Raw genomic sequence first — 11,847 nt, forward strand, 5'->3', positions numbered from 1 at the left:
AAGACTATAGAGATTTTATACCATTTCCTTTCTGCGTATATCAAAACCTTGATTTATTCTAAATCCAAGGGGTCTCTCTTATGTAGTAGCTATTACTGATGCACATGGAATGTTATTATCTGCATCATTCAAGGGACGGTTCTATACAACTCAAAGTGAAAGGCAGTATTAAGTAAGTACTGGGGTAAACAGGTAGCTTGGTATAGGGAAAAGGGCATTGGACCCAGGGCCAGGGGTTGCCATTGTGCCACATCTGGTCTACATTGGGCAAGTGCAGGAGGGTGTGGTAAACTATGACTGTCCCATTTCATTCCATGGTGTCTATTTTGCAGAGTCCGTGACTCTTATGATATGTACAGAATGTGTTCCCTCCTTAGAATTTTGTAACTCCAAGAGTCATCCCTCCTCTAGGAAAAAGGAAGGAATAAAAGGAAGGAATAAAAGGAAGGAAGGGAAAAAAAAGGAAGGCAGGAAGTAAAGGAAGGAGAGAGGGAGGAAGGAAGGAAAGGAAGGAAGGGAGGAAGGGAGAAAAGGAAAGGAAGGAAAGGGAGGGAGGAAGGGAGAAAAGGTAAGTAAAGGAAGGGAAAGGGAAGGGATGGGAAGAAAGGGAAGGAAGGGAAGGGAAGGAAGAAGGAGGAGAAGGAAGGAGAGAAGAAAGGAGCGGAAGAAAGGGAAAAGGGAGGAAAGAAAGGAAGAAGAGAAGGAAAGAAACATGCATTTATTAAGTACCTACTATATGCCAGGCACTATGTTAAGTGATTTACAAATATTATCTCATATGATTCTCACAACAATCCTAGTCGGTAAGTGCTATTATTAACTTCATCTTACAGTAGAAGTAACTGAGACACACAGAGGTTAAGTGACTTGTCCAGGATCATACAGCCAGTAAGCGATTGAGGCTAAATTTGAACTTGGGCCCTCCCATCTTTAAGCCCAGCTGTGCTACCTAGCTGCATAAATTTTCATTCTGGGGAATGAAAATAAATTGGTATTGCTTGTATACACACACAGCTTTTTTCAACATGTTAGGATGATTGTATATTGGAAGTTCATTCCCTACTCCCCAGGAGAAGCTGAATGAGTAGTATTTGGAAAACATTCAAGTCTTGAGGAAAAAGCTATAACCACCTCCATCTTTCAGGGTCTTTGACAACCCTAGGCTGTTCTCCTGGAAATGAAGAGTAGATTCAGAGACAAAATTCCTTGGGAAGACTCGTGCCCATATTATTAGGTTACTATCATATACTAACCAATGCCATTTTAATTGCTTCTCCCTGTCTTTTATTTTCACACCTAAAGCTAGCTGAGGTCTTCCTTTGACTCCCTAAGTAAAACTTCAATGCCCAAATGGCCCCATAGCATTTAGCACATCATAGAAAAAATCCTCCACATCTTTCTTACCCTATCTCAGGTGGTTGGGGAGACATTCCATTCCCATGCCTATCATTTCCTTCAACTGTTTATAGTATGCAGAGATCCCAAAGGGTAGATCCAGCATAAGAGATATCAGATAACTCCTTGCACTATGTTGGAACTCCTCCAAGAGGAGGAAGCCTCCCCAACACAAGTCAAAGACAGGATTTATATATAAAGAAGAAAACAAGCATTTATTTAACACTTACTATTTGCCAGGCACTATGCTAAGTGAATTCAAATATACTCTCATTTATTCTTCACAGAAATCCTGGGAATCAGGGGCTAGTATTATCATCCTTTTTACCACAGGAGACACTGAGGCAGACAGAGCTTAAGTGATTTTTCCCACGGTCACACAACTATAAAGTGTCTGAGGCTAGACATGAACTTAGATCTTTCTGACTCCAGGCCCAGCCCTCTATCCACTGTTAACAATTAGCTGCCAAAGCTATCTTTGCAAGCTGCTATACTCTTACTCCTGTCTAGAGCCTGACTTGGAGGACCGTAGCATCCCACTCCCATTTCTAGCCCCTCTGAGGTGTTGGTCACCTGTGCAGACTGTATATGAATAAATCTCTTTTGGACATGTAAGTCTTCAGTAAGGTCTTTCTCCTTTTCTCTTCCATAGTTCATATGCTGAGCTATCACATAATCATTCATTTGGAGACTTTGTTGCCAAATATATGGATTGAAAAGGGTAGAAGAAACTACTGCAGTGTCCTAATTTTTTGAGTTTAGAATCCATAGAGACCCCCCGCTCAAACTGCTGCAATAACTAGTTCTAATTTAGCAAGTCTCTTTATTTCTCAGAGCCTTAGTTTTCTCATCTATAAAATGGAGACAATACTCAAAATACCTATTTCTCTTTTCTTACAGGAAAGCACCTTAAAGCACCAATAAGGTGATTTGTGTACTTTTTTTCTTTTCATAAGAGATACTGAAGTAATGTAGCCATTAGGCACTAACAGAGTAGTTAATGTTTGAAAAATTAAAATATATAGATGATCAATTTAAAGGAATGATTCTATCTTTCAATAAGATACACGAAATGAAATAGTTAATTTTTTTCATACTCCCATTGTTTATTATTACTTGGAGTTATAAATAGACTCAACACTTTAAGAAAGAAGTTTCCATCATTTTTTTTTAAACTTCAACATATCTGGAAATTCTTAATTCATTTTTTTTCAAATAACCCACCTAGATATTTTATATTAGATATTGGATCTCTTTTCCTAGTATTACATCTAAGACCACATTTCTCTGTTTCTTCATCTGTGCTAATAAACATAGCCAGTTATTGTAAAGCAAACAAAGTTTTATACCTGGGCACTAAAATGGGGGGGGGGGTTTGAGAGGTATACTTCCTGTTGACACAAATATCTCCTGCCTTACCTTGAGGAGGCACACACAGCAACTTTCCCAGCCCTTGTCAGGCCCTATCATTATGGCATCCCATCTGTCAGGATCCACCTCTACCTTCCCAGCCACAGAATGGGGTGAGGATGTATTCTGAGCGACTGGCCCCCACCCCCAGAACACCTAGTGTGAATATCTTCTGTGTAATCTCCCTCCTCTTCAAGCCTCTTAATTTGCTCTTAGTAGAGCTATCTTGATATACCTCTGTATCATAACAATGTCAATTAAAAAATGAACATCTGAAAAGGGAACAAGATGTAAGATTCTGTAAGATCCTACCAGATTTAAGCCCTGAATTCATCTTTTGAAAAAGGATCTTCGCTTCTGCTGGCTGCCATTGGGCCTACAGTAGCGAGCAGCCATGGCCATCTAATACCCCATGACCGTAGGCCTCAACAAGGGCCACAAAGTTACCAAAAAACGTTTCCAAGCCAGGACACTGCTGCTGCCGTGGGCACTTGACCAAATACACCAAGTTTGTGAGAGATAGGATCTGGGAGGTGTGTGAATTCACCCCTTATGAGGAGCTCAGCAACGTCTTAGCTGCCATGAGTGCCAAGAAAGACTAAGCTGGACCCTGCCATCCTTCCCCACTTACCCAATAAAATTTGACAAATTTAAAAAAAAAAAGAAAAAAAAAGAAAAAGGATCTTCTCCAGGGGCAGGCAGGCAGCACAGTAGATAGAGTTCTGGACCAAGACCAGAGTTCAAATCTAGCCTCAGATACTTTAACTTCATGACTTTGGGCAAATCATTTAACTGCTTTCTGCCTCAGTTTTCTCAGTTGTGAAATGAAGATAATAATAGCTAACCCCCAAGTAGGAGTTGTGAAAATAAAATCACACATGCCAAGCACTTTGCAAACCTTAACAAAGAATACTTCTCAACCTTTCCTTCTCCCTCCTCTGACAAAATATCATTTTGTAACTCAAATTGCTTAATTCCATAGCTATTAGTTAATTCAGGGCACCTAACAAGTACCTCCAATAAGTAATAACTTCCACTGCAAAAATCAAAAAGTGCTCTGTAGCATAATACTGTTGTTGAGTCATTTCAGTAGTGTTCAACTCTCCATGACCCCATTCGGAATTTTCTTGGCAAAGATATTGAAGTGCCGTTTCTTTCCAGCTCATTTTACAGAGGAGGAAACTGAGGAAGATAGGGTTAAGTGATTTGCCCAAGGTCACACAGCTAGTAAGTGACTGAGGCCAGATTTAAAATCAGATCCTTCTGACTCCAGGGCCAGCCCTCTAGACATTAGCTCCCTTGTAGTACATATTAGTGGCTGGGAATAAACACACCCACAATCTCTAAAATTGTGAAAAATTTAGGGATTAGAAAGGAGAACTGAGAACCACTGTGTGACATAAAAAATTTGAAATCCCATTTGAACCCCAAATTGGTTTCTACTTTTATAGGCAAAACTCAAGGTCTGCTTTGTTCATTCAGCAAACACTTAGTGCTTACTGGTATAAGGTGTTGTGCTACATTATGAAGTACATCTAGTTGTTTTTTTTTTTCATCAAAATAGTCATGTTAGTTCAGGGGTTAATCAGGTTCTAATCTGAGCAACTAGCTGTGCGGGTTGGAGCCCTCAAGCTCTTTCCATTCCAAACTGCTGCAGGATACATTTGGCATCATATGGGGGCTATGATCCATGGCAGCTTCAACCACAGCGTATTGACTTTGCAAAGTACTGTATATAAGGTGCTTGGAGAGTCTTCTGGATAGGCTCCTCTGAAATGCAGAGTCACTTATTTTGTAGCTTTAGAAATAACACTCAAGTTAAAACTGCTTGAGAAATTTTAAAGTCTCCCATTTCAAGAGACAAGCGATTCTTTAGAACAACTTGGCTCACAGTTGAGTGGAATTTTGTTGTCTAAACCAGAGAACTATTTTTAAAAAGGATAATCTAGAATCTACTAATAATTTAGAGGAGTAGTTATCTGAAGGCCATGGGAAGAGCTGGAAGGGACCTTAGAGATAGTAAGGGGAGCAGGAAGTTGGCAGTGGGGAGAGCACTAGACCTGGAATGAGGTCTCACTGTTGCTTTTTTTTCCCCCCAGTCATGTCCAACTCTTCATGAACCCATTTGGGGTTTTCTTGGCAAAGATACTAGTGGGGTTTGCCATTTTCTTCTCCAGTTCATTTTATAGATGAAGAAATTGAGGCCAGCTGGGTTAACTGATTTGCCCAGGGTCACATGGCTAGTGTTTCAGGCTACATTTGAACTCAGAAGATGAGTTTTCCAGATTCCAGGCCTGACACTGTGTATCCACTGTGCCACCTAGCTGCCCATACTAGAATTCAGTCTAGCCTCAGATACTAACTAGCTGTGTGATCCACTTAACAGCTGTTTGCCTCAGTTTCTACATCTATAAAATGGGGGTGATAATAATAGCACTTACTTCCCAGGACTATTGTAAGGATAAAGTAAGATATTTGTAAAGCACTTTGCAAACATTAAAGCACTGTATAAATGCCATCCATTTTAATGTCCAGCTCCCTCTTTTCACAGATGAGGAAACATAACACTCAGAGAGAATGACTTGTCCAAATTACAAATGTAGTAAGTAGCAAAACTTCAATTTAACTACAAATCTAGTGCACTTTCTGCTCTTATACCCAATGACATTCAGAACTCGGTTTACATTTTTAACAGTGCCATACTACTTTATCAAAGCTTACTTTCTATCACAGTGATGTCTATTTTGTCCATGACTGATAACACCTTTTAATTTTTTCCCCTCAAGAATAACCTAAAAGGTTGATTAAAAATGGTATTTAAAACACAAAACTCAAACGCTGTAGCCTTTTGATTTTATCCCATGCTCTTACCATTCTATCTCATTTTATTTCATGTCTCTTCTGTTGTCTGAACAAGTAAACTAGATTACCTTGGTCCCCAAACACCTCCCCCCTAACCCCAGCCAATTATTCTTCTAGTCACAGGACTATAGACTTAGACCTACCTGGAAGTACCTTAGAAGTTATTATTTAGTTTCATACAACCCCTTCATTTTAAAGATGAGAAAACTGGGGCCTGGAGAAATCATGACACTTGCCCAAGGCCACAAAAGCCAGGATTTAAATTCAAGTCCTAAGGTTGCCACTGTACCACACACTGCCTTCCAAACTATACATATAGTTAATGATCACAGGGGCTGTTTTTTGATAATTCTCATTTTTGCTCTTTTTGGGTTTTTTTTGTTAAGTTGATCAAGAAGAACACAAACGCTGAAGGTGCAGATTAACTACATAGGCCTTTTCTGCTTTCATGCCATTAAAAAAAAGGAAATCCTCCCCTTTTTCCTGACAAAAACTAGTAAAGTCATATAATAAGGCATCCATACCACAAAGTGGTAATGAAAAAGTTACATGTAAGCCAAAGTTAACCAAGAATGGTTTTATGATTTAATGGTCTGTAATAGTCAATCTGGCAGTTCACTTACCCAGCCCCTTCTAAATTCAGAACTAAGGAAAATGCAGGACCTAATTTCCCAGCCTAGCTCTAAAATGAAAAGGAAAAATAGCATTTAAGAAACATTCCCACAGCATCTGCTTGCTTGATTTATCCTATCGGATTCAGCCAAAATGAAAAAGTGAGGGAACTCTTAGTAACTTATTAAACCTGAATCTTTCGAGGGAGGGGAAAGGAGAGGGAAGAGTATACTACTTACTAGTAAAAAAGGCCACATCTCTTAAAAGTAGGCACATTAAAATATCTTTTGGGTTCAACCTCAAAAATGCAATTAGACTATCAAAACGTGTGCCCTGGTTGTCTGATGTCAATTCCATTTAAACTCAATACCTTTAAACCAAGTGACATATCAGTATTTTTTAGAACTTTCTCTGATAGAAAATATACCTCCCCAATTATAAAAAGAGACTGAGAAACTAATGTCTGGGCCTATCAGTTAAAAGCTTTTAGAAGGTGAAAGTCAACGACCTGGACAGCTAGATAGTGATAATTAATATGTGGATTTTACCAAATTCCTTTTATCATATTTCTTTGTCGTAATACTTAGCACCATAGTGTAACTCCAAATATCTGGCAAACAAAAACCTGAATGTAGATTTCTGGAAATACCTGTTTACTAAATAAAACTGGGCACTTAAGAGATAAATAGCCAGCGCCTTTTGATACCAGAGAAAAAATAAAATTTATTGTTGCTTTAAAAATATCAATTAAAATTATTTAGTTTATTATTGAAAACTAGTAATTCATGGGATTCAAGGGTTTTATGTCAACAAAAAGTTTTGTCAAGATTAATACATTTGCTTTTTTTTTTAGAATATATTCTACATCTGGATAAAAAAAGTTTTTAAATAAACATATACATATACAACACTGGAACCCTTCATCTTTCTACTTAAAACAAAACATAGAATTGTCAGTTGGTTCCATTTTGGAAAAGAAGTCCGTTTTATCACAACAATTTTTATTATTCTCATTGGCTTAGATGCAGCCTCGCCTCTTACAAGCTAGTAAAGTTACCAGCTTTAGAAATGGACAACAGTCCTAGGGTGAGGGCACAGAGGACAAATGTGGGAAGGGGATGGAGAGGCAATTGCACACCCTAACATAAGAAAATTAATTCCGGTTAATGATAGACCGGTGCTCTGTTTTGTGCGTTTTGTCACAAGGGAATTAGCTGCAGTTTCAGAGCACCAGAAAATGAGAATCAGAATACTTAAAGACAGGGCTATTGTTACAAAAAAGAAAAAAAAAGAGTAGTGCAAAACAGGAAAAACTGATGCAATCTTCCAGCAGCCCTGCTGCCGCCACAACCCAGCAGCGGCGGCCAGCCGCCGCCACGCCTAGGAGTGCTTAAGCTTCATTCGGTGCAGCCCCTAAAATGTAAGATAACTGCTGCAGGCAGGTCCCCTGGCTTCCTCCGGACACCCCTTTCGCTCCCCAGAGAGGGGAAGGGAGTGGAGGCGGTGGAATAAATGACTAGGAAGAAACAGGATGAAGGCGGCCAAATCCAAACAGTCCTAGGACCACTCCAGCCAAATGCACATTTCCAGTAATCGCTTCCATGAAGTTCTGCCTTCTGCTGCTGTCATGTTCTCCTCGGCCTATTATGCACCCCCCCAAAAAAAAACTTCCCCAGGACATCCCAGCCCTCCATCTCAGCCTGAGAACCACAGAACACAACACCCCCCACCCTCCATCCCTCCCACCCCAAGTCGCTTGCTCGTTCCCCCCTTCCCTTGCAGCCTTGCCCTTCAATCACACACGCCCCACCACGAAGGAAGAAATCATATTTAGGAGAGAAAAGAGGGAAGAGAGGAGAGGAGGAGGAGAGGAAAGAGAAGGGCGAGGAAGGGAGGCCGCCTGCCCCCTCCCCCTGCCGCTTCCTCGGTCTCAGTGGCCCCAGTTGCCGAAGCCGATCTCCTGCTTGTATCTATTAGTAAGGATGTTGGCTTTCCGGGTGAGTTTGGAAAGCACCATGTGCAGTCCTCGGAGGTGATAGTGAAACTGCTTCTCCAGGTCCTCCTCCCCGCCTTCTCCATCCTCCAGAAGGCTCAGGTCCATAAGAATGTCCTTGGGTTTCCAAGTGCCAGTGGGGGTCTCGTCGCCCTGCTGGGGAGTCTGCTGCAGGACGCCCCACTCGATGTCGTTCCGGATGGACTTGAGCAGCATGTAGTGGCTGTACATATCCCGGCTGGGCGAGAAGAAGCTTCCAGTCGCACTGCCTGGGCTGGGGGGACCTCCGTCTCCCAGCTGGGGATCTCTCTCCTCCAGGCAACCGCCGCTGCCTCCGTCCACCACCCCGACCCCCGCATCCAGCTCCTGCTCCAGCAATGGCACGTCCCGAAGGAGGCTGGGCACCATCACGGTCTGGTCCATGTTATTCACCGCTCCGATGAAGCGGTTCATGGCGTTGAAGAGGGAGTGCTTCTGGTTGTAGGTGTCGCAGATCTGCATCATGGTGGTCAGGCGGGAAAGGCGAAGAAAGGGAAGGAGGACAGACTGGGCAGAGGGGAGGGAGTGCAAGGCTGGGGTCAGCTCGGGAGCCTGGCCTGGCCTTTGAGGTTCGAGGATGCTCCCGAAAGCGCGTGTGCGCGCACACAACGACCCAAGCGCACACACCGGAGCTGACCCGGCTAGCTAGGGAGAGCCGATCAGAAAATCTTCGGCTTTAGCTTTGTAATAGGCCTTGTCCTGAAACTGTTTCTTCCCTAGTACGCTGGAGCTTCCGCAGGATGGGTGGTTCCTCTTGGGCCACAAGGAGCCTGGGAGCTCGCTGCAGCTGCGGAGGCGGGCGGTGGCAAAGGCGGCAGAAGCAGCAGCAGGTAGTCGGCTGCTGTACCGGCTAGATTAGGAGGGCAAAGGAGATGGCGATTACTCATGAGGGCGAGGGTGCCCTTGGTAGCCTCCTCCCCAACATGCACCTCCCCTCCCCTCCCCCTCTCCTCCTCCTCCTCCCAACCCAATTAGCTCCCCCACTGCATCTGTTGCTAACTGACGGAAATCACTGGGTTCCCTGGGGTGCTGGGCCCCAGCTCTCCCTCTGCCCTCCCTTCATCCCAGGAGATGGAAAGAGAAGCAAGTCTCCCCTCCGTTCCCCAAAGGAGGAAAAAAACTAAACTCCTGCTCCGGGGGAATAATGGCACTCACGTGCATGCACTGGAATGAGGGAGAGGGTAGGAAGGCTTGCACCCACCGGTTGTCTTTTCCTCCGTCCGCGGATTTCGACCGTTCTCAGTGCTCCAGCTCTTATCTGATGACTCGTGCGGTCAGTGGCCGGAGACCAGCTGGTGTTGGTAGTGGCATTGACCCCCTCCCCATGCCAGGTGCCGCTTTTATAGCTGGGGAAAGGTGTTACAGCACAGAGGCCACCCCTCACGCCTCTCTTTCTCCCTCCTTCTTTGGCAACCCAGAGAGATGAAAGGCCCAAGTCCCGGTGACCGCGAGTAACACTCTCTGGGCTCTTTCTACAGACGGGGGTGGGCGGGGTCGGTCAGGGCTGGGCAGAGTCGAGCTGAGCTGGGAACCCGGGCTCCGCCTCTCGCCTGACTCTGGGAAGAGTGGGGAGGGGAAGGAGCGGAAAGCCGGCACTGCGGGTCCCCGCCCGGTTTGGGGCGGGAAGAAGGACAGTTGGCTGGCTAGGAGAGGAAAGGCGGAGGGGGGAGAAAAGGATGGGGGCTGTGATAGAAGTAGGAGTCCTAGGTTGCGGGGATGGGGAATGGAAGGAAGATGCTAAAGATGACTTGAAGACAATTTAATGGGGAGTAGGAAGTTGCCTGGCGTGCGCATCTGCTGGTGGCAGCCGTGGGAGTGAATTGCAAGGCCAGGGGGTAGGGGGAAAGAATACATGTGCTCCCGGCTCTACTTTACTGTCCCACCCCTCAGACAGCCTGTCCGCCCTTCTCCCACAAGCATTTGTCTGTTCTGGTCGGAAAGGAGCAGACCCGTCCGGAGAACAGAGTAAGGCTTTGGGCTCTAGCCGTCCTGAGACGCCCTCTCGGTCCATTCCCACCCCCACTCTCCAACTTATTATTAGCTGCTGGTAGGAACTGATAGGCTTGGAGCTCTTCAGTGGCTTTCATCTCGGGACTCTTATGTAAGGAGCAGGACCCTGGTCATGCCCAGTCCACGTGGGAAGTCACTCCATCTCCACACGCTACTGCAACCTCCTTGGTCGTGATTCTTCTCCCATTTTGCCATCTACTTCCCTTCCCCCACAAGCAGGGTCATTCCATCTTTCCAAATACTTCCCAGTGATAAGGTCTTTCCAAACCTCCTTCAGCAACAGCTGCGGGTCCACTGTTTGACAGCCGGTTTGGAAGGTATTTTTATAACTCGGACCAGAGACTTGAACTCTCCCTCCACGCAGCCTGTGCTCAAAATTCATTCCTTTTTTTCCGGCCAGAGCTAGAGAACCAGATTGGCATAGGTAATGCGTGTCCTTTGGAGGGGGAAGGAGTGGGGATCTAGAGGGTGGGACCCTGGGAAGGTGCAAGACCATTAAAACGAGTTAGGGAACATAAAATGCGGAGATAAGGAAATTCTCAAAATGTTAAAAGTATCAGGATTTTAAAAACACCTCCCACTCCAGTGTGGGACTACTTCTGTGATAATTTGAAACCTTTTATAAATAGAGAGCGATTCTGTGGCAGCCTTTTTCTTCACCCCTGTCTTAATTAACCACCTCCATTGGCCCACACTACTTGGGCAGAGGACTTTGCATACTTAAGACTTGTTAAACCTCTTACTTTCTATTTCAAACTGCAAATCCGCCCCACTGAAAAGTAAGAGATTTAGATCTGGAAGGATCCTCAAGATATCTTCTAATCTAGTTTATCTGTGCTCCCCTTTGCTACCTTTGAGGAAACTGAGGCTTAGAAATAAAGTGGTCCACACCCCGAAAGGCTGCTGGATAGCAGAGCTGAGCCTATAGGCCCTGACCCCAGTCCAAGGTTCTTTACACACAACCTCAGGTCCTGATTGTCTTTAAAATATTTGCACTACCATATCCTATCCCAAATTAAGAATTTCCTGCTATGTTAATATGGCTCGAAACCATTTAACATTTAAAGTAATCTTTACGTATACTAAATGTTTTAAATCTTCAAATCCTTAGATCCTGATTCCTCCTACGTCGTCCTTCCAAAGCAATGGATCTTTATAAAAACTGCAACTCAAACCGTCTTGCCAAAAGGAGCCCACGCCTACAGCCAAATATTAAAAGTTAGAACAGGAGTTTAACACCCCCCTCTCGGGATCTTGACCCTAATTTTGAGTTTATTTCCTGCATGCATCTCATGGTCTCCAGTTTATTCCCCATTTCTTGGTTACATGATTTCCTGGCCCAGCATCTAGGCCTTCCTTTAATGCAAAAAAAAAAAATGCCTTCAGCACCTGCAAAAATCCTCCCCTCGGAGGCACCGGATTACACCCTCATACTACCCCTCCCTCGCTCCCGACCCCAGCTGCAACAATGCAAAAAAGATCCCGGGCCAACCGTCTAATCCCAGCCCCGGGTTCCTGGCCTGCGG

At 44.2% G+C, this 11,847-nt stretch overlaps 1 protein-coding gene across 2 annotated transcripts; it reads right to left on the reverse strand.

The window, feature by feature from the left end:
• Positions 1-6,976: 6,976 nt before the first annotated feature.
• Positions 6,977-10,274, reverse strand: MID1IP1 (MID1 interacting protein 1). Of its 2 annotated transcripts, none has more exons than XM_020980195.2 (2): positions 9,513-10,274; positions 6,977-9,161 (listed from the first exon to the last, which is right to left on the reverse strand). In XM_020980195.2, the coding sequence occupies exon 2, from the start codon at positions 8,774-8,776 to the stop codon at positions 8,210-8,212; it is 567 nt and encodes a 188-aa protein (XP_020835854.1). In that variant the 5' UTR covers positions 8,777-9,161; positions 9,513-10,274; the 3' UTR covers positions 6,977-8,209. The 2 variants fall into 2 exon arrangements, with proteins under 2 accessions (XP_020835854.1, XP_020835856.1); XM_020980197.2 differs by having other exon boundaries at positions 9,467-10,274.
• Between the last annotated feature and the right edge of the window lie 1,573 nt (positions 10,275-11,847).

Source organism: Phascolarctos cinereus, unplaced genomic scaffold (genome assembly GCF_003287225.1).
Source record: "Phascolarctos cinereus isolate Bilbo 61053 unplaced genomic scaffold, phaCin_HiC Scaffold_726;HRSCAF=1367, whole genome shotgun sequence".
Classification (NCBI taxonomy): domain Eukaryota; kingdom Metazoa; phylum Chordata; class Mammalia; order Diprotodontia; family Phascolarctidae; genus Phascolarctos; species Phascolarctos cinereus.

What these genes read in the sequence shown, in the direction of transcription:
- MID1IP1 (XM_020980195.2), bottom strand. Translation starts at nt 8,776, where the DNA reads ATGATGCAGATCTGCGACACCTACAACCAGAAGCACTCCCTCTTCAAC.